Consider the following 22,784-nt stretch of genomic DNA (forward strand, 5'->3'; position numbering starts at 1 on the left):
TTCATCTTCACATGGTTCTTTATTCAGCAGGGCCCTAGGCGGGTACACTCATCACAAGTTACATCCTAGCACCTCCAAAAGGCACAGGGGGGCTCACTTAGTTCAGAACTGGAAATCGGAGACAGGAGCCCCTCCGGCCACTCAGAGCTTCCCCCTCCTGGACAAGAAGCGCACGACAGCGCTGGTGCACTCCTCGGACAGCCAGCGCTGCTGCAGGGCCCCGCATTCCTCGGCGTTGACGGCGTGCAGCCGCTCCCTCCCCTTGCTTCTCATCACCTCCCTGGAAGTTCTCACGGCCTGAAAAACCAAAAGCAGCCAGAAGGTTAAGAGGAACTCTCATAGGAGTGGGGTTATCCTGCCATCCTGATTCCTGTCTCCCTTGTTCATTTAATCCTGTTACCTGAAGAACGTGTGCCCACAAGACGGGGCTTCTCAGCTCTCAATGCACGCACCATGGTGGGGGGCGGGGGGACACACGGCTCGTGAGCACACATCTCTAAGAAGCTGCGCGTAGAAATTGAAGTTTCTGGGGGAGGGGACAGCTCCGTGGTGGCCTGAGTGCTGAGAATGCACGAGGTCCTGGGTTCAGTCCTCAGTACCCCCATTAAATAAATAAATAAACCTAACCACCACCCCCCCGAAAAAAAAAAAAGAAATTAAAGCTTCTGGTTCTAGGACCACTCCAAGCAGTAGGAATATGAGGGACTCAGCAGCTCTCACATACAAAACCAGAAGTGCTGCCTGGTAAGAGCGTCAGCCAGCCTGTCTGGCATGCCGGCAAGTGCCGCCCATCCCCCTCCGCAGAGGCAAGCCCAGGAAGGGCTGCCCCTCTGTTTTCACAGCACAGAAACGGAAGGCCTCTCCGCTAAGTTTTATAAAGATCAGTATTTCTAGCAACTGTTACGGCCACATTTAATCAGAAATGTAGACGTGCTTAAAGCCACCAAGATATATTTTGGTTTCATTTATTTTTTAAAAGGAATTTCTGAAACATTTGTTCGATGTCCCTATATTTTATTTTTAAATTTTTGGTTTGTTTGTTAATGGAGGGACTGGGGATTGAACCAGGGACCTTGTGCATGCTGAGCACGCGCTCTGCCCCTGAGCTATACCCACCCCCCACCCCGTCCCTGTCTTGATTTTAAATTGCTTGCTATCCTAAGGCAGGTAAATTATTTCCATGCCTCTTATGAGTTAAAAAACAACAACAACCAAATACTAACGTTTGGAGGGAGCTTAGTGTAGGCCCTCAGCCTGGTCCAAACTTCCTTCTGAAAAGTGCTGTCAGGAAAGACTTCGGTCACAAGTCCTTGAGCACAGGCTTCCTGAGCTGTCAGCTTCCGCCCAAAAATGAGCATCTCTGCTGCCTGAGGGGAAAAGCAAGATTGAGACGTTAACGCAAGGAAACGAGGCCTCCAGGTCCGCGGGGAAATTCACTCCTGGTCTTTGAGGTTGCCAGTACTTCTCCGTAAGGGAGAAGCCAGGTCCCACAGGCAGTGATCTGCAGACTGTCTTCGAGGCTTTCTAAGTTTGCAGAGGTTGCTGCTTCTGTGTTTGTCAGTGTCGGGGGGGGGGGGGGGGGGGGAAGGAGCCTCGCCGAATCAGATGCTGATTCTACAGCACAGGGCAGCTGTGAGCTTCTGTTTTATACACTATAAACAATTGTCTTAAAAAGGGAAAAAAACAGAGAAAAATCACGGTCACAGGCAATGCTAACTAACCTTCAGAAACACCAGCTGTCCAAGTCCCCTCCCCTGGAGACTCACGGTGGCCTGGCTCTGACAGCCGCCTTCCCCTGCACGGCTGCCCACTTTGGTCCTACTCAACTGAAGGAAAGCGAGGAAGAGCAAGGCTCAGTGCCTGACAGGACGGGGCCCCAAGCGGCGATGCTTCCCCACGTCTGCCACGTCTCTTCCGCGGAAGCAAAGACTGTCTCACAGCCAAATGCTCTAAGCCTTAGACTTGGTTCTGCCCAACTTTTCAAAGTTAAAATCACTGTCACAGTTCAGGGTATGTGGCAGAATAAACAGATTTCATATATATATATATATATATATATATATTCACATATACATTATATTTACATATATATTTGAATACATATATATATTTACTATGAAAACCTAATAGCAGAGAACAGAGGCGCACCTCCCGCTCCCCTCTTTTGGGTCTCGGAGAATGTTTGCTAAACCTTTCCCTGGGCCCTGGCTCTCGGTCTTGCCATGGTCCCCTGGGGTCACACACACGGGGGGGGGCAGTAGGTCCCGGTAACAACAGGGATGGGGTAGGGAGGGTATAGCTCAGTGCTAGAGCGCATGCTAAGACAGCACGAGGCCCTGGGTTCTACCCCCAGCACCTCCATTAAAAAAAAAAAAACTAGAAGAAACAGCAGGGTCAGACCTGAGTGGCCACAGCACCACTCGGGAGGACTTCCCGCCCCGTTTGACAGGCTGGTGACAGGCTGGACGCGCTGTGAGCACCAGGCAAACCAGCCCTGAGAGCAAACCCCAGTCTGAGGGCTGCAGAGTTCCTAATTCCCTCCTGCCTCATTTCCCAAGCCTGGGTCCCCGACGTTTAGAACACTCAGACTCGGTGAGTAAGTAATTCCGTCTCTTCTGTCTGCGTGACAGGGGAAGAACAGAGTGTGGGGGTTGCTTTTGGAACAGAGGTGACTTATTAACATTCATTTGTAAGGCTTCCAAAAGATTACCTTGCTGGGGCCCATCATCTTCGGAAAGGTGTAGGAGGAGCAGCCTTCCGGACTCAGGCCCAGGGGGCCGAACGGAGTGTGAAACGTTGCCTTTCAGGAGGAAAACACGAGAAGAGAGAATCACTTCATACATCAGTTCAAAAAAATCACTACTTGTCTATATCCTTGTTAACACTTAATTGAAGAACAGGAAAAACAATTATTGCTGTGGCTTGACTACACAGGCAGACCTGGGTTTACCGTGCTGCGCAGATGGCACGCTTTTCACAAACTGAAGCCTTGCGGCGACCCTGTGTCAAGCAAGCCTATCAGTGCCGTTTTCCCAACAGCATTATTTTTAAATTAAAGCTGTTTTTTAATGTCTAGTGGTTTTCTTAGACATGACGCGATCGCACACTTAACAGACTGCAGCATAACGCAAACATCACGCCGTATGTACCAGGAAACCACAAAACTCCCACGACGCACTTCACTGCGACAACGCGCTTTGCCCGCGACGCGACACCCCGAGGCCTGCCCGTGTGCGCACAAGATCCGCCCTCTCACAGCACGAGGTGTGTGGAGTTTTAACAGGTGCATTGGGTTGCGTGCGCACCGCCATCGCCAAGATACAGGCTAGTTCCGTCCCCCCGAAGTTCCCTTGCGCTGCGTTCAGTCAATCTGCTCCTTTTAACCCCTAAACAGCCACTCAACTGTTTTCTGTTCCTGGTTTTGCCTCTTCCAGAATGTTCCATACATGGAATCATACATTCTGTTGCCCTTTGTCCTTCTGTGGGCTTCTGTCCCTGAGTCACCAAGTTGTTGCATTAGGGTTTGTTCCACGTTCTTTCTGAGCAGTAGTCCACTGCACGAATGTGTCACAACTTATCCATTCACCACTGTGGTATTTCTAGTATTTTGTATGTTAAGAATAAGGTTATTATGAATATATGTTTTCAACTCTTTTGGGTAAATACCTAGGGGTGGAATTGTTGGGCTGTGCAGGAAACGTGTGGATTAACTGTTTAAGTGGTTGCCAAACTACCATCCAAGGAGGCGCACCATTTAACAGTCCTGCCGGCAGTGCCTTACTTCCAACTGCTCCACATCCTCCCCAAACCTTTTTATTACGTCTTTTACATTTTTTTGCGGGGGTGGTGGTGGTGGTGATGTTTACTTACTTATCTATTTTTAGAGGAGGGACTGGGGATGGAGCCCAGGACCTTGTGTATGCTAAGCATGTGCTCTACCACTGAGCTATACCCTCCCCGCCAGTCTTTTAAATTGTAACCACCAGTTGGTGTGCAGTTGTGTCTCGCTGTGGTTTTAAACTGCACTTCCCTCACACTAAGGATGGGAGCATCTTTTCATGTGCTTACCAGCCATTTGCACGTCTTCTTTGGTGAAGAAGCTTACAATACTTCGCCCACTTTTAAAAAATTGGATTAGCTGTCTTTATGATTGAGTTGTAAGAGTTCTTTGTATACCCCGTTTGCAAGTCCTTTCCTTAAGGGTGTCTCTCTCACGTGCATTTAAGAGTCATTTACGCTTTATTTTCTGTGGGCTACTCATTCCTCTGAACTGCTCAACTTTGTATCAAGTTGTTGATCCATCACGTCACAGACATATTTAAATCTCAGATTAGCCTCTATTATGTGAGCTGAAAACTACTTCCCCAATCTGTCATTTGTCTTAATTTTGCCCCAGTTTTTTGATCAGCTTTAAATGTCAGAAACTACTTTAATATTGTTACTTAGAATAGAGTCATTTTCAGCTTTCTTCTAGATCTCAGAAATATTTTGTTTCTTGATGAATGAAAAATTCTTACAAAAGGAAGTTAACTTATAACTGACGGTTCCGTAAACAGAATATCGAGACTTCATTTCCCATCACCACACCTGGTGTTACTTTTCATGAATGTTGTTAGAAGACGTACATACATAATGTATGAAGCATATACAGTAAAATAATAAAAATGTAAATAGTCATTAATGTCACCTATTGTCTCTTTTCCCCCTAAAAGAAAACTTTGAGGAAATGTACTGTGAAGTCTTAGCCTAAGGAACAGAAACAGAAAACTGAAAAAAAAAAAAAAAAAAAAAAAAAGCCAACCCTGGTAAGGAGCCACAAGCAGGTGTGTACCAAGCTGCTAACGAGCAGCATTTAACTTGTGTATAGACATTATTATAAACAGTTAGCTTATTTTAAGAAACAGAGCAGTAGGTGTAATTAAGGGTCAGACTGGCGTCAGGCTCCCTGGTGGCCCTGGCGTTCCTTGACCTCCCTGGACCACAGGCCCCCTGTGCAGAACAGGGACGGGAGCGCCTGTCTCACGGGGCAGTGACGCGGGCACGCCCTGAACACGTTCAGTGCACATCACCTCAGTGCCTGCCACGCAGCGAGCACCCAAATATTTATCGTTTTTATGATTTCCGCCTTTCTACTGACCCAAAGAGGACATGTGCCAATTAGTGACAGAAGCTAATAAGGATTCATTATTGCCCACAGTGAAGAAGAATTTCGTCACATGGGTTAAATGTTAACCCTCATTTACTACAGTATTTATTCATGAAGCCGGGAATGATAAGTCCTATAAAAGCAATTCCTCTCCACAGCTTCTTTCTTCTGTGTCTTTCCCTGATTTTAAATTGACCTTTGGTTTAATTCAGTTGTGTGAACTCTTAGCAGTGGTCACTAATTGTCAGATATTTTCCTTTGGGCCAAATCTTTTGAGCATTTAAAAAAATATATTTTAAGTACATACATATCTTCCTCGTCTCAATTTTAATTCAAATTCTATCATAAGATGGAAGTCCTAGAAGTCTTTAAAAAGACAATGTATACGACTCCCTTTTTGAATTCAGTGGGAGAGTCAGGATAAGAGTCCAGTGTGATGGCATCTGGCCTCCAAGCACTAAGACTGAGGCCTCCCAGCCCAGCTCAGGACCTCCCGACCCCACCCCGGTTCAAAGCAGCTCACTTCACTGGTCATTTAACATACAGAATGTGACCAAAGACTACTAATTTCTGCTTTTGAGAGGAAACTTCCACCTATAAAGGTTAGGTAGCCCCACATCGAGAATCCCATTTGCTACTTTTGTGGAAAAGTTATTTAGTAACAAGAGTTAGATCTGACAACACGGCCGATCTGACTGAATGGGACCCAGTGAAAGACGAACCAAAAAAGTTAAGGACCCTAATATAGGGTCCCACTAGTGGAGGGAATGCCTCCGAACAAAAGCAGGGACCTCTTCAGCGGGGAAAACCACACGCTCCCTGCCCGGCTCACGTGAGCCGGTTCCACGAGGCAAAAGTGAGAGTCACTCTAGGCGCCATTAGCCCTGAGAGGTGGTTCTTGGTCCTGCAGCAAAGGTTCGAGGGCAAGAGCCCCAAGACAAATGTTCGTCACGTCTTTGTTTACGGTGACAAAAGCTGGAAATACCCTAGTGTGCCAGCGTCAGGGACTGGTGAAATTAGATAAATTGCCCAAATGGTAGCACTGCTTGTCTCTGAATGGTGAGGTGCGAGTGACGCTCCAATTGACCCACTTTTCTTTGTACTTTTCCATATTTTTCAAAATTTTATTTTCTACGACATGTATTTGCTATGACATGTATTCGTGCATGGAGGATGAATAGAAATTAAAATCTAGTTAATTCGATGGTGAACAGGAGGCAAGGAACTTCTCCGAGCTTTGGTTTGCTTACCTGCAAAGGAGGGAGTGAGAATACATAATGCCTGGAAGTCCTTTTTTATTCTAGAATTAAATTCCAGAACTCATCTAGTTGGAAAAAATGATCAAATAACTCATCTGCAGAACCTCCAAAGCTGCTGTCCACACCCCCACGCCAGTAACGAGCTTTCGAGGACTCCTGACTATTTGGGAATAAAATGGAGTAACTGCTGTGTAACAGGAATAGAATACAGAATGAAGGCGCTGGGGTGATGCTCACAATGCTGGTGTTTAGGAAAACTCAGGTTAATAGTGAAAGGAAAATAAAACGAATTGAATTAGACTCATTCTCTGGGAAATACGTAACTGCAGTCCACTCTACCGCGCACCGCCCGTCATCAGCCTGCTGCTCGCAGCAGCAAAGGAGAATTCAGAGGATCTCATTCTTACTCATATGACGTCTGAACTTCTGGGAGCGGACTCACCCTGTCTGACGCGTACACGAGGTCAAACAGGCCGAGAAGGGTGACGGAGATGCCCACGGCTGGGCCGTTGACCACTGCGACCAGAGGCTTAGGAAAATCTATGAAACAGTCTACAAATTCCCTACAGACATGGAAAGATAAAAGTATGGGTAAACGTTTCTAAGGATCATTCCTCAAGTGCAGGCGACATGGGGCGAGTCTGAGATCACACCCTTTTCTGGCCAGGCCAGGCCTCCACATCGCCCAGCAGGGCCTCCCTGTCTCGCCACCTCCCTGGCCTCCCACACCAGACCCCTCCAGGACCCCATCTAGTGGCACTGAAGGGACACTCACAGAGTCCCCCAGGTGCACCCTGGTTCAGGCCGTGTGTGGCAGGCAGCGCGGTCTGCGCCGTGAGTCCCATCTACTACAGACTCAGAAGTGAGGCCGGCTGCCTGAGCACGTGCCGTGTCGCAGCTCGGCGGGGACAGATCAGAGCGTCAGAGAGAAGCCTTCGTGTCCTCTGTGTTTGCTGAGAGGACTTCAAGTCTCCTCTTCCCCCAGCCATGGGAGTTATGCCCTCCTCTGGCTGGGAGAAAACTGGCTGAATTTCTGTGCCTCAATAGCAAAGAACCATGTTTACTTTGATGCTTTCCCACCAAGTCTCGTGCGGAGCAGCAGGGAGAAGGGGTGACAGGAGTTACAGGGACGAGGCGGACGCCCACCCATCGACAGGAGCAGCCTGGACAAACAGGCTCATCCAAAGTCACGGCTGACGGTGCTGACGCGCGAGGGGCTGTTTGTTTCCCTTCTGCTCGGCTGCCTCCCACGCTGATGAACAAGGATAAGCCCCTGGGACAAGCGGACGCCCCTCCTACCTCAGCAGAATGGCGTTAGTCCTGGCTTTCTCCTCCGGCCCTCCGGGGGGGATGTCAGTGAAGTTGGTCAGGTCATTCCCACTGCAGTAATACTCACCGTTTCCTGCAAACAGAGCCCACGAGTCACCACTCATCCGTCCTGCTGCTCCTGCCACACGCCAAGCCCGGTGCTGCGCTCAGCAAACACCCTGGTGAACCAGCTACGGCCCCTGCCCTGACGCCCACACTAGGGCATCAGCTGGACCTGGACTGAAACACACGTAACTAAGTGTGCGCAATGCAGCCGATACCCAAGGGGGTACCCGAGGACAGGAGAGCGTGCAGCAGGGTTGGCTCGCATCGGGGAGTTCGGGGAGGAGCTTGGCTAGAGGAGGGACAGCTGAACTCAGATGTGAAGGATGGGCAGGTGAGACAGAAAAAAGGAGTGAAGTAAAAAACAAGGACCTGCTTGTCCAGCACAGGGAACTCTATTCAATACCTGGTAATAACCTGTAATGGAAAAGAATCTAAAAAGGAGCAGATACACATAAAACTGCATCCCTGTGCTGCACACCAGAACTCACACAACCCTGTACATCAACCAGACTTCAAAAAAAAGGAAAAGAAAAAGGAAGTGGGGACAATATTCATGCAGAGGCGACAGCATGTGCCAAGGTCCTGGGGAAGGGGGACCCCAGTGTATGAGGGGCTGAAAGCACCACGGAGCTGGAGCAGAAGGGACCACGTGGGGCTTCATGGTCCAAGCTCTGTCTTTTTAAATTGAAGTACAGTCAATCACAGTGTGTCAGTTCCTGGTGTGCAGCACAATGTCCCAGTCATGCATGTACATACATGTATTTGTTTTCATGTTCTTTTCCATTTAAGGTTATTACAAGACATTGAACACAGTTCCCTGTAGAAGCTCTGTCTTGATTCTAAGAGCCATGGAAGGCGTTTTGCTTTGTGTTAAAGCATGCTTTACATACACTAAAATGACCAGTTTTAAACACTCGGCTCAGTGAGTTCTGATTATAAAGACCCTGCACGTGCTCACCACCCAGAACCAGCCCCAGCCCCTCCATCCCCCTGGCTCTCGCGCCCCTCACCAGCCAGGCCTCCCCACCTTACCGCCAGGCGATTGCTTTCTGCCCTCAATCACCACGCGTTAGTCTTGCCTATTTCAGAATGTGACCAAGGTGGAACCACACGCTATGTGCCCCTATGGGTCTGTAAGCTTTTGCTAAATCAAGTTCTAAAGATTCACCCGTGTTCCTGTCTCATTTTTTTCACTCCTGTTTATCACTAGTAGCATTCCACTGTATGAACAGTCAGCAATTTGTTTATTTGCCCATCTGTTAACACACACGCTGAGTTGTTACCAGCTTTTGGCTACTGTAAATCAGGCTGCCACGAGTTCCCGAAGAGCGGCTCTGTGGACATAACGCTTAACTTCTCCCGAGGGCCTGCCTGGAGTGGCCAGGCACGCCACCAAGCGCATGTGCATTTAACTCCACAAGCTACTGAGCAACTCTCCGAAGTGCTCTCACGTGGGAGATGTGCAAGGGGTCCAGTTACTTCACGTCGCCACCAGTGTTGGCATCTTCTGAATGGATTTTAGCCGTTCTGGTGGGTGGAACACCTCACTGTAGTTTGGGTTGGCATTTCTTTGCTGACTGGTGGCACTGAGCCCCTTTCCATGTGTTTACTGGCAGTTCACATACCTTCTCTTCTGAAGTGTCCGAGTCTTTTCTCCAGCTTTGAAATCTGGTTGCTCATCTTACTAATTTTCAGGGGCTCCTCATGCATTCTGGATTTCAGTCCTTAATCAGATTTACATACGGCAGCTTCTTTTTTCCTAGCTGGGGTTTGTATATTTATTTTCTCACTCTTGCCTTTTGATAAGCAAACATTTTACATTTTGATGAAGTCTAATTTGTCAATCATTTCTTTTACGGTTAATGCATCTGTCTTGCCCAAGAAGCCTCTGCTTCCCCCAAGGCCACAGAGCAGTCTATGTTTTCTCCCAGAAGCTTTCTGTTTCTGGATTTTATGCTTAAATAACTTTTAAAGCCCATGCAGGGTGTGCGATGTGACTGAAGACCACCTTCCCTCACATGGATATTTAGTGGCTCTGGCATCATTTATGAAAAGAGCTTTCTCTCCCCACTCAATTGTCCTGCTGTCACTGAAGAGTTTTAAATGGGCGAGGAATGAGATTTTTATTTGGAGAAAGATAACACTGGATGTAGAGAGGAGACTGGACTGGGCACGGGGGGGTGTCAGCAGCCAAAGGGACCAGACAGACCAAGGAGCCCACGGAAGCCAGCAACAGAGGCAGAGACAGAGGGCCGAGTCCAGAGACGTGAGGTGAATGGGATTGGAGGGGACATGGGAGGTGAGGGAAGGACAGGCGTCAATACTGAATGTTAGGATTCTGGTCTCCACAGCAGGGTAGATACGGAGCAACCACCGTGACATGGAAACTGAAGAGGGTCGAGAGACAGAGATGGAGGAGGAGACACCAGGAGGGAGTGCCAGGTGGGGGACTAGCCAGGAGCCCCGTGGAGGGTCCCGCATTGGAGATGCAGACGAGGGAATCACTGGCCTGAGGGCTTTTGGGGGAGGGTGGGCGTGGATGACAGGGGGCCAGGGAGAGCACTGAGTGAGGACAGAAGACTGCCCAGGGCTGAGCCTTCAGGAACTCACCTACTGGTTGGCCACACGGAGGAAGAGTCTGCAGAGGAGGTCAGAGAGGGCGGCCAGAGACAGGAGAACAAGGGCGGAGGAGGGGGACCGTGGGGGAGACACGCTGGTGCCCTGGGAGAGCAAGGTTCACCAAGGAGGGAGAGGCAGACGAGGCCTGGCACGTGTCCCTGGTCTGATGATACAAAGCTCAGTGGGAACCCACGCAAAGGGCAGAGGAACACACCGGAATGGGCTCAAGGGCAAGTTTCAAAGGAAAAACCCTGAGCACGTGTTTGTGGTCTGGCTCGAGATAGCTGTATCTGGGGCGCTGAGGAACAACGAGCTACGTACGACTGAGCTAGGATTTGTACATGATAAGTCTCTTCCTTAAGTTTTTCCCTGTGCTTCTGCCAGATGAGAGCAGTGTCATAAACAGTACTTTCAGGAATTTCATGAACAATGAGACTTCTTCTCCAAACTAAGAGCTGAGCTGTCCTGTGGAAATGGCTCAAAACAGAAGCGATGGGCGACAGAGAGTGACCGGGCAGGGTTCAGGAAACAATGCAAGCGGAAACTGCAACCACTAAAGAAACGGCGCTACCAGGAGCGGTGGAAGGGGGAAGGGGCAGTGCTGAGAAGGCGACCAGGGACTCGAGAGAACTGAGCAGAACACATGAAAAACAGAAGAGTTAAGAAGTCAGAGAAAATAACAGATAATGGTCCTAGCAGACCAGACGTTTCTTTTTCAAAATCAGAATTTTTCAAAGAGATCAACTGAAACAAAAATATTCAGAGATATTATCAAAGAAAACTTCCAACAATGTCTTCATAATCTGTTTAAAAAGGATATGTTATTTCCTAGGAAAAAGTGATAAAGAATGGAAAAGTACCCCATGGTCTTCTGGGGGGAAAAATGACCGTATGAGGGTGCTAAAAACAAAATTAACGGTAGCCTCGAACTTCTCGCCAGCAACATCTGATGCTAGAAGACAACGGAGCTCTATTTAATAGACTCTAAACTAGGAAGAGAGGTTTGAGGTGGAATTCACACTAACTTCCTTGCCTTTCACAGGGGCAACTACAGTGCAAAGGGAGTAACGTACGACAAATGCTGATGGGTACCACATAGGCCTATAAAAGTAATTACTAAAAGCAGTTAAAAAAAAAAACACTTCCAAACCATGAGAAATAAAACACACAAAGCGAAACAAGAAAAACACAGACCAGGAAGTGAAAAATAACAATCAAAGGAAGCACTACAAACAGAAAGCACGTAAGACGCTCAAACTACGATGTGCCGCAGCTGTCACGTACGTGAGTCCAGGCAGGTAAGCGCTCCTTTACAAGAAAACTCAGACTGGACCGCAGGGGCGAGACCCAACCATGTGCTGTACGAGACACAGCCGGTAAGACGTGATTCAGAGGCATAATGTTAGTAGTGAGGTATTAAGAGGCATCAATTCTACCATCATTTTGTCAAAGGTGGCTATAATTTGAAATTTTGCTAACTTAGAAAAGCATCAAATGGTATCTCATCATTTTGATTTATGTTTGTGGTTATTAATCTGGTTGCGTTTTCCTGGACTTTCTCATATAAACTGCCTATTCATTTCACCAATTCATCTAGTAGGTCTCAGTACTTTCCTTAGCAATTTGTACCTGCTTTTTACATGATAAAGATATCAATCCTCTACCATACTTTTTACATACTTCAGAATTAGAGTGCCTCAGTACTGGAAAAGATCTTAGAACTTATTTACTCGTGGGAAAAGCCCCCAAACAGAGATTTAATTAAGAAACCCAAGAACATATCTTACCTGTTAGAACAGTCAGGACTGAGTCGTCCTTGCTGGCAGCCTGAAGTGCAAGCATGATATCTTGATACATCTAAGTGACAGGGGGAGGAGGAGGGAAAAGAAAAAAACTCTGAAAACAATGACCATCACCCGGTGGATCCCAGATGAAGCCCACTTTCTGTAAGGTGCTAAACACACTGGCTGTATTTACAGAACCCAAAGGGCAGCCCAAGACACCACAAAGACTTCCAGTGCTCCCCCAATCACCTGATGTGTGTGATGCACCAAGTGCGGAATACCAGACGCTGGGGAACACGTCCACTTTTCCCCAAACGTGAACAAGTAAGACACAGTCCCTGAGCTTCTGGAATGAACAAAGGTGGGTAGCTCTAAAACGGGTATAAAGCATAAAGCAGCAGAAAGCTCAGAGGAGGCATTGGTCCTTTCCTGGGAGGGTAGGATGCGGGGTGCCCAGAGAAAGATTTCCCCAGAGCAGTCTTCCACCTGGGACGTCAAGAGACAGCAGGCGTGTGGCAGGCAGTCCGGGAATGTTAATGAGAGTCAGAGGCCGGATTCTGTCAAGAACAGCGGACCCAGTATTTTAAATCAGCAATGTCTCTGAAAATCCTGGATGTGCAGCTGGTATAGCTTTTAATGCATTTAAAATCGAGGCAGCTTCTACCTTAGGTGAGACTTCAGTGCGGGAGAGGGTGATGGAGGGCTGGCATTTACAGATACACGTTCTTGATTGAAAAAATAATGTATGAGCAAAGGGGAAGTCGTTTCCACTGAGAGAGGGAGCAAGGAGCTAATCCCACTATTAACTACAGTTACAACGACACCGCAGGACGGGGTGACAGTTTAAGAGCCTGGATGCGGAGACGGGAGAGATCAGGGCTCCGACTCGGGTCTTCCTGTGTACTGGTTACGTGAACTGCAGCGAGCCAGTGCTCAACCTAGTCATTCTCTTGTTAAGTAGTAGTAACAGTGGCTCCTTGTGGGGATTAAAGAGACCCCCGTCTAGAAAGTACTGACACGCCCGAGGCACTCGGCGAAGCGAACTTGTTACTGTTACCATCACCATCACATAGAAGTGAGTCAGGAGGAAAGGAAACAAACGCTTTGTTAACTGAACAGCACACAGCCAACTTCATGGAATTCTTATTTAAGACAAAAGTTAGCATACTTTTCCTACCACAATAGAGATGATAAACCCAGAGAAAGGAGGTTCAGCACTCTTGACTCTGACCCCCCAATTCAGCACCAAGCACCCAATTAATTCCCTATTATTTTTCTTTCAAGGGGAAAGAGTTGAAGTGGCTATTTTTTTTTTTAAACTGTGAGTCATTAAAAAAATATGAGGTATAGACATTTAACATTTGTTTCAGGTGGACAGCATGATTTGGTAATTGTATGCACTGCGAAATGATGACAGTAAGTCAAATTAACACCCGTCACCACACAGCTACAATTTTTTTCTTGTGGTAAGAAGTTATAAGATTGATTCTCTTAGCACTTTTCAAGCAGGCAACACGGTATTACTAACTCTAGTTGCCGTGCTGTCTAGGACTGATTTATTTTATAATTGGAAGTTTGTACATTTTGCCCCCGCCCCACCTCTGCCAACCACCCATCTGTTGTTCTCCATATTTTTAAGTGAGATCATATGGTGTTTGTCTTTTCTGAGTTCACTAAAAGGCAGCAATGCCCTCAAGGTTCATCCATGTTGTCACCAATGGCAAGATTTCATTCTTTTTTATGGCTGAATAGTATTCCACTTTGTGTGCATGAATACGTGTGTAAACCTGTGTGCGTATCACATGTCCTTTGTCCAGTCATCCACCGATGGACACTTAGGTTGCTGGAGTGGCTGTTTTTATTGTTGTTCGTTCTAGTTCAAGGACAGATTCGCAGACTCCTGCTGCCTGTGGGAAGCGGCCCCCTCAAGCAGAGCTGGATTATGATCCATTTAAGTCCTTCTCTGCTTCTTCCTTCCACATGCACAAGATACGGCTCCATGTGAGTAGACTAGTGCTCACTCTCAAGCCCAAATGACACGAAGATACTCCCGGGGTGTCAATGCCAACCTTAGAGACCCTCTGTGTATATTCTGTAACAGCAACGTGGGTCTCATTTACATTTAAGCCCTTTATCTGTGCTTCCATCATTAGGAAAGTTGCAGTGCCTTCCGGACACATCAAACCTACTTGAAACTCATAAGTTTAAATAACGAATGCCCAACCCGGCTGTACGAAGCAGCCACAATTACTGATCTTCCTGAATGAACCAAACAAGAGGTGTCACAAAAACAGGAATGTAGCAGCACAGGCTTTGAGTGACCTGGAGAGAGGAGGGAAGGAGCAGCGGGATGAAACCCCGGGCAGGTGATGCTACCTGAGTGGTGATTGCATTTTTTTTGGCAGGCCGGTTGAACGTGATCGTTGTGATGTGGTTCTCAGAGGTCACCACCAGGTCACCTCCCGCTTGTTCCCCGTCCGCTGCAGGCTTCGCCGGGCTGGGGGGCTTGGATGCAGCGCTCAGGCTGGACACCAAATCCACGTAGTTCTCCCTGGCAGTTTCCTGGGGAGACACAACAACTTGTTTCAGTCCCTGGTCAACGAAGCAGCAGGCTGAGAAACTCCGTGTGCTAACAAGGAGCCAGCTGCAATGAAGAGAGGAGAGAGGTTCTGGTGCAGCAGAGGGACCTCCAGATCTAGAAGGTGTGCGTGTGACAGCTTAGTCATCAGACGTACCCGACCTCCCCCAGGAGCACAGCAAGTAAAATAAAAGCAGAGTCACCCGTGAACACACCTTGGGCAGACTGCCAAGAGCACTCCACGCGTCCCATTTGGCCTTATTGACCAAGTCCATCATACCTGGTTTGGGCAAATTACACGGTCCCTCGGTGGCCTGAGAAAAGGAGAGGGGCAATTATTGGTCAAACCCCCACGCAAGCTGGAGCCTTGGATATTTACAACCCAGGAAGCGCACATGAGTGTGAGTCCACCATCCCCTCCTGAGCAGTCTCACAAGGCACATAAGCCGACCTGGGTTCCCCCCCTCCTTTGGCCTCTCTTTGATGCTCTTGCTAAAAATGTACAAACAACAGGAAAAAAAGACTAGAGAGACAAAACATGCAACAGGCTATCAGTCCCTAAAGTAAGTTATAACTGCCTGCATGTGAAAGCAATGCAGGATAAGGGTTCAGGGAAAGTATTTAAAAAAGAATCCCAATAGTTCATTAGTCCTACACTGACGACCACAGTCTTCATGCACAATTGAAATATTCAAGCAAACGATCTTCAAAGGTAACTGGCCGACAAACGTGTAGAAAACACAGTATATTCTTAAAGCCTGTTCAAAGGTACTACAAATCACCCACTAATTTCGTGCTGGATCTCTGGTAACTGAGCAACAGAGCTGTAGCTGGGGGAGCACGAGGGGGGCCCTCAGAGCCACTGGCCCTTAGGAAACCTAACTGAAGGCCACGTGCGCAGAAAACAAAAAGCAACTAAATTTTACACGTTTGAGGGTAGGGGAGTGAGTGTTTTGAGATGAATAAAACAGGTACTCAGTTACTCTTCAGAAAGGGCAACTTACCACTCAGTTTAATAATCACATTTTAAACATTTAAATTTCATGACATAATTAGCTAAGAGGAAAGAGGCTTCGAAAGCCAAAGGCAGCACAGGAGTCTAAGACTTTCCAATGAAAAAGAGGTTAAGAGTCACCCTGCAAGAGTTAACCATCTGAAAATTAGAGGCAACACTGGCCGTCAAACTGCCCCCCACTTCTGATACCAAGTGCAGGATTGAGGGGGCTCCTGAGCTGGGGGTCAAAGAAGGTCTAGATACGTGGTTGTTACACTTTCCAGTCTCTTTTACTCTAAAGTGATCCCGAGGGGCTGCTTTTCGCCTCAACAGTATTTTGAGGTCTATTGTGAGAAACTCTCTAGAGGAAAGGCAGCAACACAAACCCTAGAAACATTCAGGCTGCATTCTAGGAAAACATACAGCACATCGATCTGAGGAACCACCTGCTCAGAACCTCTCTCACCTGCTTATACAGCGCGTAGAGTTTCAGCTTCACTTCGTTTCCCGGGTCCTTCTTCCAGAGTTTCACCTGACGCACTGCGTTCTCAAAGTCCTTCTGGCTGGCCCTCATTGCTGTCCTGCCCAAGTGCAGGGGCAGTGCCTGGAGGCAGAGGACCTGCAGGGGACTGTAAAGGGGAGCTGGTTTCCCACCCTCCCACCTTCCACACCAACACACTACATCTCTCCAGAAACATCCTCCCTCTGCTCGCCCAGCGACCTGGTGAGTGCTTTCCAAAACAGTCCCTATATAAGTAATCAATACAGAAGCCAAATGCGGTCATTTTTAAATTAAAACAGCAGCAGCAGCTACAATCTGGCACGGCATTTGTAGCAATTACAATGAAACAGGTAAAAGCACTCAGAAGCTGGAGAGCCCTGTGACTCTGCCCCCGGCACGGAAGAACTGTGAGAGGGGGAGGGGGTGGCCGTGCATTTCTCCTAGAAAAGGCACATCTCAACTGGCTTTGAGACAGGATGGAAGGGGGCATGGCACAGCCACTCAAAGAACGCCACAGCAATTAGCATCAAAATTGTTAAGGATTCAACCCCAATAGGCCTTGAGGCTCAAGATAACGAGAGATTTAACTTACAGTAGACCTTGAGCTTCATGATTCGCCCGCTGTAATATATTAACATGGTGAATAACACACCCAAAGGCGCCATGACAGTGCCAAGGGTAGCCACGAAAGGTCAAAGGGTGGGAAATGGCCAACTTCCTGGGAATCCCAGCTCCTTCCTGAGGCTACTTAGACTGGTCCTTCCACTTATTAGCATATGAAGCCACCAAGCCCATAAAAACTCGCCTGGCAGCTGACCCCCTCTCTCCTGTCTATGGAGTGTGTACCTACTTTTAATCTCAGCACCCAACCCCCACACCTCATGGCTGTCCTCTTGCCTTTCAATGTATCTCTCTGAATAAATCTACCTTTACTCAACTGTGGCTCGCACCTGAATTCTTTCCTGCGCGAAGCCAAGGATCCACACTTGGCGGGGCACGTCCCAGGGACATGGCCCTTCTCATGCCCCACGTCTGTTCTCCTGCATCAGCTTTGGACTTTATGTTTGTCATCACCCCTTGCCTGGAACAGTAGTATCTATCATCTGTTTGGGGGATATGATTTCTTCACTGGCTTATTAAGAGACATTCTCCTGTGTGCTACTAGCTTCTGAAATTATGATAATTCCCATGGTGAATTAGTGTTAAACGAAATATTGGCAAAGACAATCTTGGTCTCTGAGCACAATGTGCCTGCCTCACCCCCCAAACAAAACCTGGATACTGAGACCAGGGGGTAAAGTGCACAGAAAGGATTCAGGCATTTGTGTCCCAAAGTCCAGAAACAGTCTCTGCGGTTGAAAACTGAGTCTCCCCACAACCAAGTCCTGAGAGCTCGAGCAGGAGACTAACAAAATAGCTTCTCTGATGCTAAAGCTGTTTGCCGATTCATTCGGATGTAAAATGCTTGCAACCGGTTTTTCTCTCTTATCTGACAAACCCCCATCTCTGCTTCACTTGCTGAAGAGCTTTTTACACTCTCCACTCCCTATGCATTCTTTATCGGGAAGAGCTGTCATTTAACCCAGGAGCTGTATTCCAGAAAGGTGATCACGGGCTGATAGCCTCAAAGAATGAACAGACCCTCCAGGGTTTCTCCGTGATGCCAAGTGGATTCATCCAGAAGCAAGCAGCAGCCCAGAAAACACCGATTGCTGCTGCCTTTCTGTGCCATCCAGTTTTCTATAAAACCTCAGGACACCAACCCCAAGAGGGATTCACGGTCTTTAGCCTGTGACTCTCCTTTGCCTGGCAAAGCAATAAAGCTGCTCTTTTCTCATTTTCCCAAAACTCTGCCTCCAAGTCTCAATTTGGCCATTGGGGTACAGAGGCCAGTTTTTTGGCAACAGTTCCCTTACTGAGTTTAAGATTCATCTCTGTCCAAAACTTTATGCCCTTTCTGGTCCCTTCGGACTTCAATCCTGTGCTAAGCGAACACTAACCAGAGTCAGACAACTAAAATTGCTGTTGTTGATTACATCATTTTTGCACGAAAATTGCTATTACAGACATCATTGTTAACGTGCATCCTCGCTGACGAGCTGATGAACCCTAGAGCCATGGATCACCTGGCCTGAGAGGTGTAAACTAGAGCCAATTAAGATGTGTCACAAGAGGATGAGTAACCCCAACTTCTTTGCTGTTCTCCATAAACAAACGAACAAACAAATCCCTAATGAGACACCAAGCTGGAGTGGATCTGAGGCTTCTCTCCCACTGGCTTGCTTGGCACCCTGTAACAAATCCTTCCTTTGCTGCAAACACCTGCTGTCAGAGTTTGGCTTTCTGCCCCGTGGGTACACAAGTCCTTTGCTCAGTCACACAGTCACTGATTAACAAAGTATAAACTATTATCAGGTCAATTTCTTTCTCTTTGCTCAGCAAAAATGTGTCTCCTAACACACACACAGATGAAAAGAGGGTGGGATGAAGACACAATCAGTTTTTCAGAACAGATGAGTGGTAGCTGGCATTCCAAACCCAGAGCGCTGCTTTCTTATGGAGAGGTACTGACCTGGGGGAAATCTACCTGCCCTGGATGCTTGTCTGTGAAGCCGGCTGAGCAGACCCACTCAATCCTCACCCTGTGACATTTAACCAGCCAGGTAAAAGCAGAGCAGTAACAGCAAGCACTGCCGAATAAGAAAGTTTTTAAGCGCACACAGGAAGCAGAGGGGAGGGTAACCTCCACGCACAATAGCGAGGTCACAAGCAAACAACGTACAAAGTCATGACTGTAACAAAGTTAATGGCATCAAAGATGATTAAAATGATACAGCTGCAAATAAGTCACAAATACAGTTACAAGCCTGACAGATGTGTCACCTCCGCTACAATAATGTGACTTTCAAAAAGTATAATGAACTCCAGGTTCAAACCTTGAATTAGTGTGTCATTCGATAAAATTAGTCTATAAGTTTAGTATTAAATAGTTGAGTTAGTTTTTTCGCCCTAAAAGGGAAAAACTCTGCACCCTACACGAATTTGGCACCTGGCAAGTTCCAAGTGGACAACGAAAGGAAAATGCAAAATGTCCATAAAGGCCTAAAAGTGCAAGTTCTCACAAAATATGGTGCAAACTTATTTTAAAATAAATTGATTTTAAAAAATTACAGAACACGACCATTTAATGCATAAAATCGGGAAAATCACTCACAACCAGCACGTGGCGGGGTTTTCTCGTCCCCTGTGCACAGCTCGATTCTGGTGTCAGGGAGCCCGACTGCGCAGCCCACCACCAGCCCTAGAGCAGGACGGTCTCCAGGAAGCTGACGGGTGCACCCGGCCCGGCCACAGGGCGCGCGTTCCCGCGGCGGGCACGAGCCCGCAGGGCGGCTCACTCGCCCCTGCGCTGAGCAAAGCGCTTCCGCGCCCGGCGGCGGGGACCGCGCGCGGGAAGGCCGGACCCCGCCGTCCCGACCCTCCCGGCCCGCGGGAGCGCGAGCGGGAGAAGGACACCTGACGTCGCTCTCTCCTGGAGACCCGAAGACAGACAGGGCCGCGCCCCGCAAGGACGGCAGCGTCCCCCGGCGACCTTGGGCCCGCTGGGAACTCACCTTCCCAGAGCGCCGAAGCACCAGCGCCGCGCCAGCCCGCAGACCACTTGGGCCATTGTGGTCATGGGACGTGGGCAGGGCTTGGGAGCCGGGCCCCAAGTGAAGGCCCGACAACAGGTCCGGGCCGGAAAGTGAGAGGTCGGAAAGGGAATGGGCGGGGCCATTGTGGGGCGGGGCCAGCATGCAGGGTGCGATGCCGGGGGGGGGGGGCAGGACGTGATAGGTTGGAGAGGGGCGGGGCGGGGCCAGCGCGCCGGGGGTGACGCAGGGGGGGTGGGCAGGACGTGGTAGGTTGAAGAGGGGCGCGGGGGCGGGGCGGGGCGGGGCGGGGCCGGCGCCCAGGCTCTGGAAGCCGTTGGAAGCTACGGGAACCCGCAGGGCGCGGAGGGGATCGGATGGGGCGGGAGATGCTCGCGCGTCCCTCGGGTATCCCAGCGCCTTGAGGCGCCCTGGGAGGAGCGACTTTGTGAGGGAGACACGAGCTCTGCGAAGGCCGGGCTGCCGGAGACGCGCGGCTCTCCCCAGGGCCGGCGGGCTGGCGGGGAGCCCGAGTGGACGGCCCGCATTGGAGGCAGGAGGCCGGGAGACAGCTGAGGGCGAGTGAAAAGCACGTGTCCACCCCGCAAGATGAGCGGGTCTCAGACCTGGTACAGCGCCGGGCATCGGAAGTGCTTTGTCGAACAGTGTAAACCCGTCTTTTCGGGTAGATAATCGGAAAAGGCTGAGTTCTGCCAAAGCATTCAACAAACTGTTTTGCGGAGGAAGACACCCTGAGGGTTGGAGGGGCCTTTGGCCGTCACCTCGCCCAGGTCCAGGAGGGAAAACCTTAACTGCTTCGAACCGGGTGCCCGGGGCCACTCTGATTTTTTAAGTCAAGGAAGCTGACGCCTGTTCTCCACCTGTAGGGAGCCAGCCTAACTGTAATTCTCTCAGCAACCCTGCAGGGAAAATGGTGTTGCCCTGTTTTGCTGATGTGTAATGTGAGGTCCAAAACTTACCCAAAGACTTGGTAAGTCCTCAGAGTCCCAAGTAGTTTCATGATTCTGTGCTGATGTTCTTTGCGCTCCTCAGGCAGGTCTGAGTAATAGTGTTGGTAGGGGCAAGATCGAAGTCCTGGTAGAACAATTTGGACTCATTCTGTGAACCTTTCTTCAGCTATTACAAGCTGATGGTTGGTAGGCTGAGTTGAGACTCAAAATACGGGGACCCACTCTCAGACTGACCTAAGTAACCCTGGGAGGTAATGGAAATGCTTAGCAAAACTTGCAGCTACTGGAAGATTCACTAGGTTCCAGATGATGAAACACTTCTCATAGGAATATTAATTTAAAAAAACGTCTGACTGGTAAGGATATTTGGATTGTGAAACTTCATAAGTGAACTCTTTCTTCTCGGGCTTATACCTACTGTATTTCACACAGAAAAACGCGATATGGGAAATTTGCTATTTTGGTGAAAGTATCCATTAAAAAATGTAGAAGGAGCATGTGTCAAGATTTATTTAACTCATTAATTAGGGAAACAGCATGATGGCAGAAAAAAAGAATTTGACAGACTGATTTATACAGTGAGTGTAAAAAAGAATGCAGGACTAGATTGCAGGGTTAGGTATAAAACTAGCTGCTGTCCTTCAGTAAGACAGCCTCTGGGGAATTTTTTTTCCTATTGGACAAATCAATTGAATTTCTACTAGCTGTCATGTACTGCAGACCCATTCTCTGCCAGTGTTTGAGTGAGGGAGATGGTTGAGAAGACAGACATTCCTGGCAGAGTTCATCTTGGATCCACCTTTGGTCTATTGTTATCAGGATCCAGGTCATGCCAGTGGAACGTGGTTACTGTGGCCTTGGGTTTGGAGACCAGAGTTGTGTAATGCACCACATGATCGTGAGGATCGTTGTATGGATGCTGAGGAGGTTGGACTCTGTGTAGAGGGCAGTGGAGGTGTACCGAAGATAAAACCCATCTGTCTGGTTCTTTGGTTTTTAGCGCGGTCATATGTGCCCCGGAGTATAACGCTTCTAGGTAGGATTAAGGAATGCAGAAGCCCAGCCAAGACCTCATCTGAAGCTCTAACTGCCACCCTCTTATATGATCAGGTTCTCCCTGTGTTTCTGAAGGCTTTGGCGGGGGGGATGCCCTGGCGGGTTAGATCCTAAGTTAGAGTATTGATTGTAGGAGAAGGGTCTGCCTCAGAGGGGAGTTGATCCTGTTGTGCGTGCAGAGAATCCCACGCACCCCCTTGTGGTCACAGGTGCCCAGGGGTAGCTGTCCCGTGCTGAGATGAATCTTAAGGGCCAGTTATGTCCACTTCACAGTTGTTTTCAGTGTTGGGGCTAAATGTTTATTTGTTAAGATCGCAGAGTAGAATCTCACTGATGACTCTCCGTCAGTCACAGTGATGATTTTAATTTCCAACATGGAAACCATCAGATGCTATTGTTAGGACATGTGAAAAGTCTGCCGCGTTCACACGAGGAACCACTCTGACGCCATCGTTCAGTTAAGAGTGGAAGCTCGAAGCTGGGAAGTGCCCGAAACCCCTCAGTCTCACTGATGTGTCACTTCCGCTGGTTGCCAAGTCACGGTGGTCCTGTCTCCTAAATATTTTTGTCATCTTTCTCCCCCTTTTCCCTCTACCACTGTCTTCCACACGTGCACATCATGTTTGGTTTGCTGTGCTTGGGCTGCCGTCGCTCGGGGTACTGGAACAGCCACTTTCCAGTTTTGCTGACCTCGGCCCCCATCTGCAGTCCATTCTGGTCCTGCCTCCTGACTGCTTGCCCCACACTGTAAACCTGACACGGTTCTCAGAATTCTCCCCTCGTTTTCCTCTAGGGTTAAAAATCTTATAGGGGGACCTCTGTCTTTTGAACAAATCCAGACTTCTTAGCCTGACCTGTAAGGTCCCCAC

General features: G+C 48.6%; 1 protein-coding gene and 1 long non-coding RNA gene across 9 annotated transcripts in view; one reads left to right on the top strand and one right to left on the bottom strand.

The window, feature by feature from the left end:
- Window positions 1-20,004, bottom strand: ECI2 (enoyl-CoA delta isomerase 2). Of its 3 annotated transcripts, none has more exons than XM_010992023.3 (10): window positions 19,871-20,004; window positions 16,221-16,383; window positions 14,976-15,074; window positions 14,559-14,744; window positions 12,186-12,255; window positions 7,705-7,807; window positions 6,848-6,968; window positions 2,711-2,800; window positions 1,224-1,367; window positions 1-297 (listed from the first exon to the last, which is right to left on the bottom strand). In XM_010992023.3, the coding sequence occupies exons 1-10, from the start codon at window positions 19,933-19,935 to the stop codon at window positions 142-144; spliced, it is 1,197 nt and encodes a 398-aa protein (XP_010990325.3). In that variant the 5' UTR covers window positions 19,936-20,004; the 3' UTR covers window positions 1-141. The 3 variants fall into 3 exon arrangements, with proteins under 3 accessions (XP_010990325.3, XP_064332225.1, XP_064332224.1); XM_064476155.1 differs by having other exon boundaries at window positions 16,221-16,373; window positions 19,871-20,002; XM_064476154.1 differs by lacking the exon at window positions 19,871-20,004 and adding an exon at window positions 19,471-19,560.
- The window catches only part of LOC105099077 (uncharacterized), a 14,513-nt gene continuing 11,602 nt past the window's right edge, over window positions 19,874-22,784 (top strand). For all 6 annotated transcript variants that reach the window (XR_010376783.1, XR_010376784.1, XR_010376786.1 and 3 more), the window contains exon 1: window positions 19,874-20,008. This is a non-coding gene — a long non-coding RNA (uncharacterized LOC105099077). The remainder of the gene's footprint in view (window positions 20,009-22,784) is intronic.

Source organism: Camelus dromedarius, chromosome 19 (genome assembly GCF_036321535.1).
Source record: "Camelus dromedarius isolate mCamDro1 chromosome 19, mCamDro1.pat, whole genome shotgun sequence".
NCBI classification, from domain to species: Eukaryota; Metazoa; Chordata; class Mammalia; order Artiodactyla; family Camelidae; genus Camelus; species Camelus dromedarius.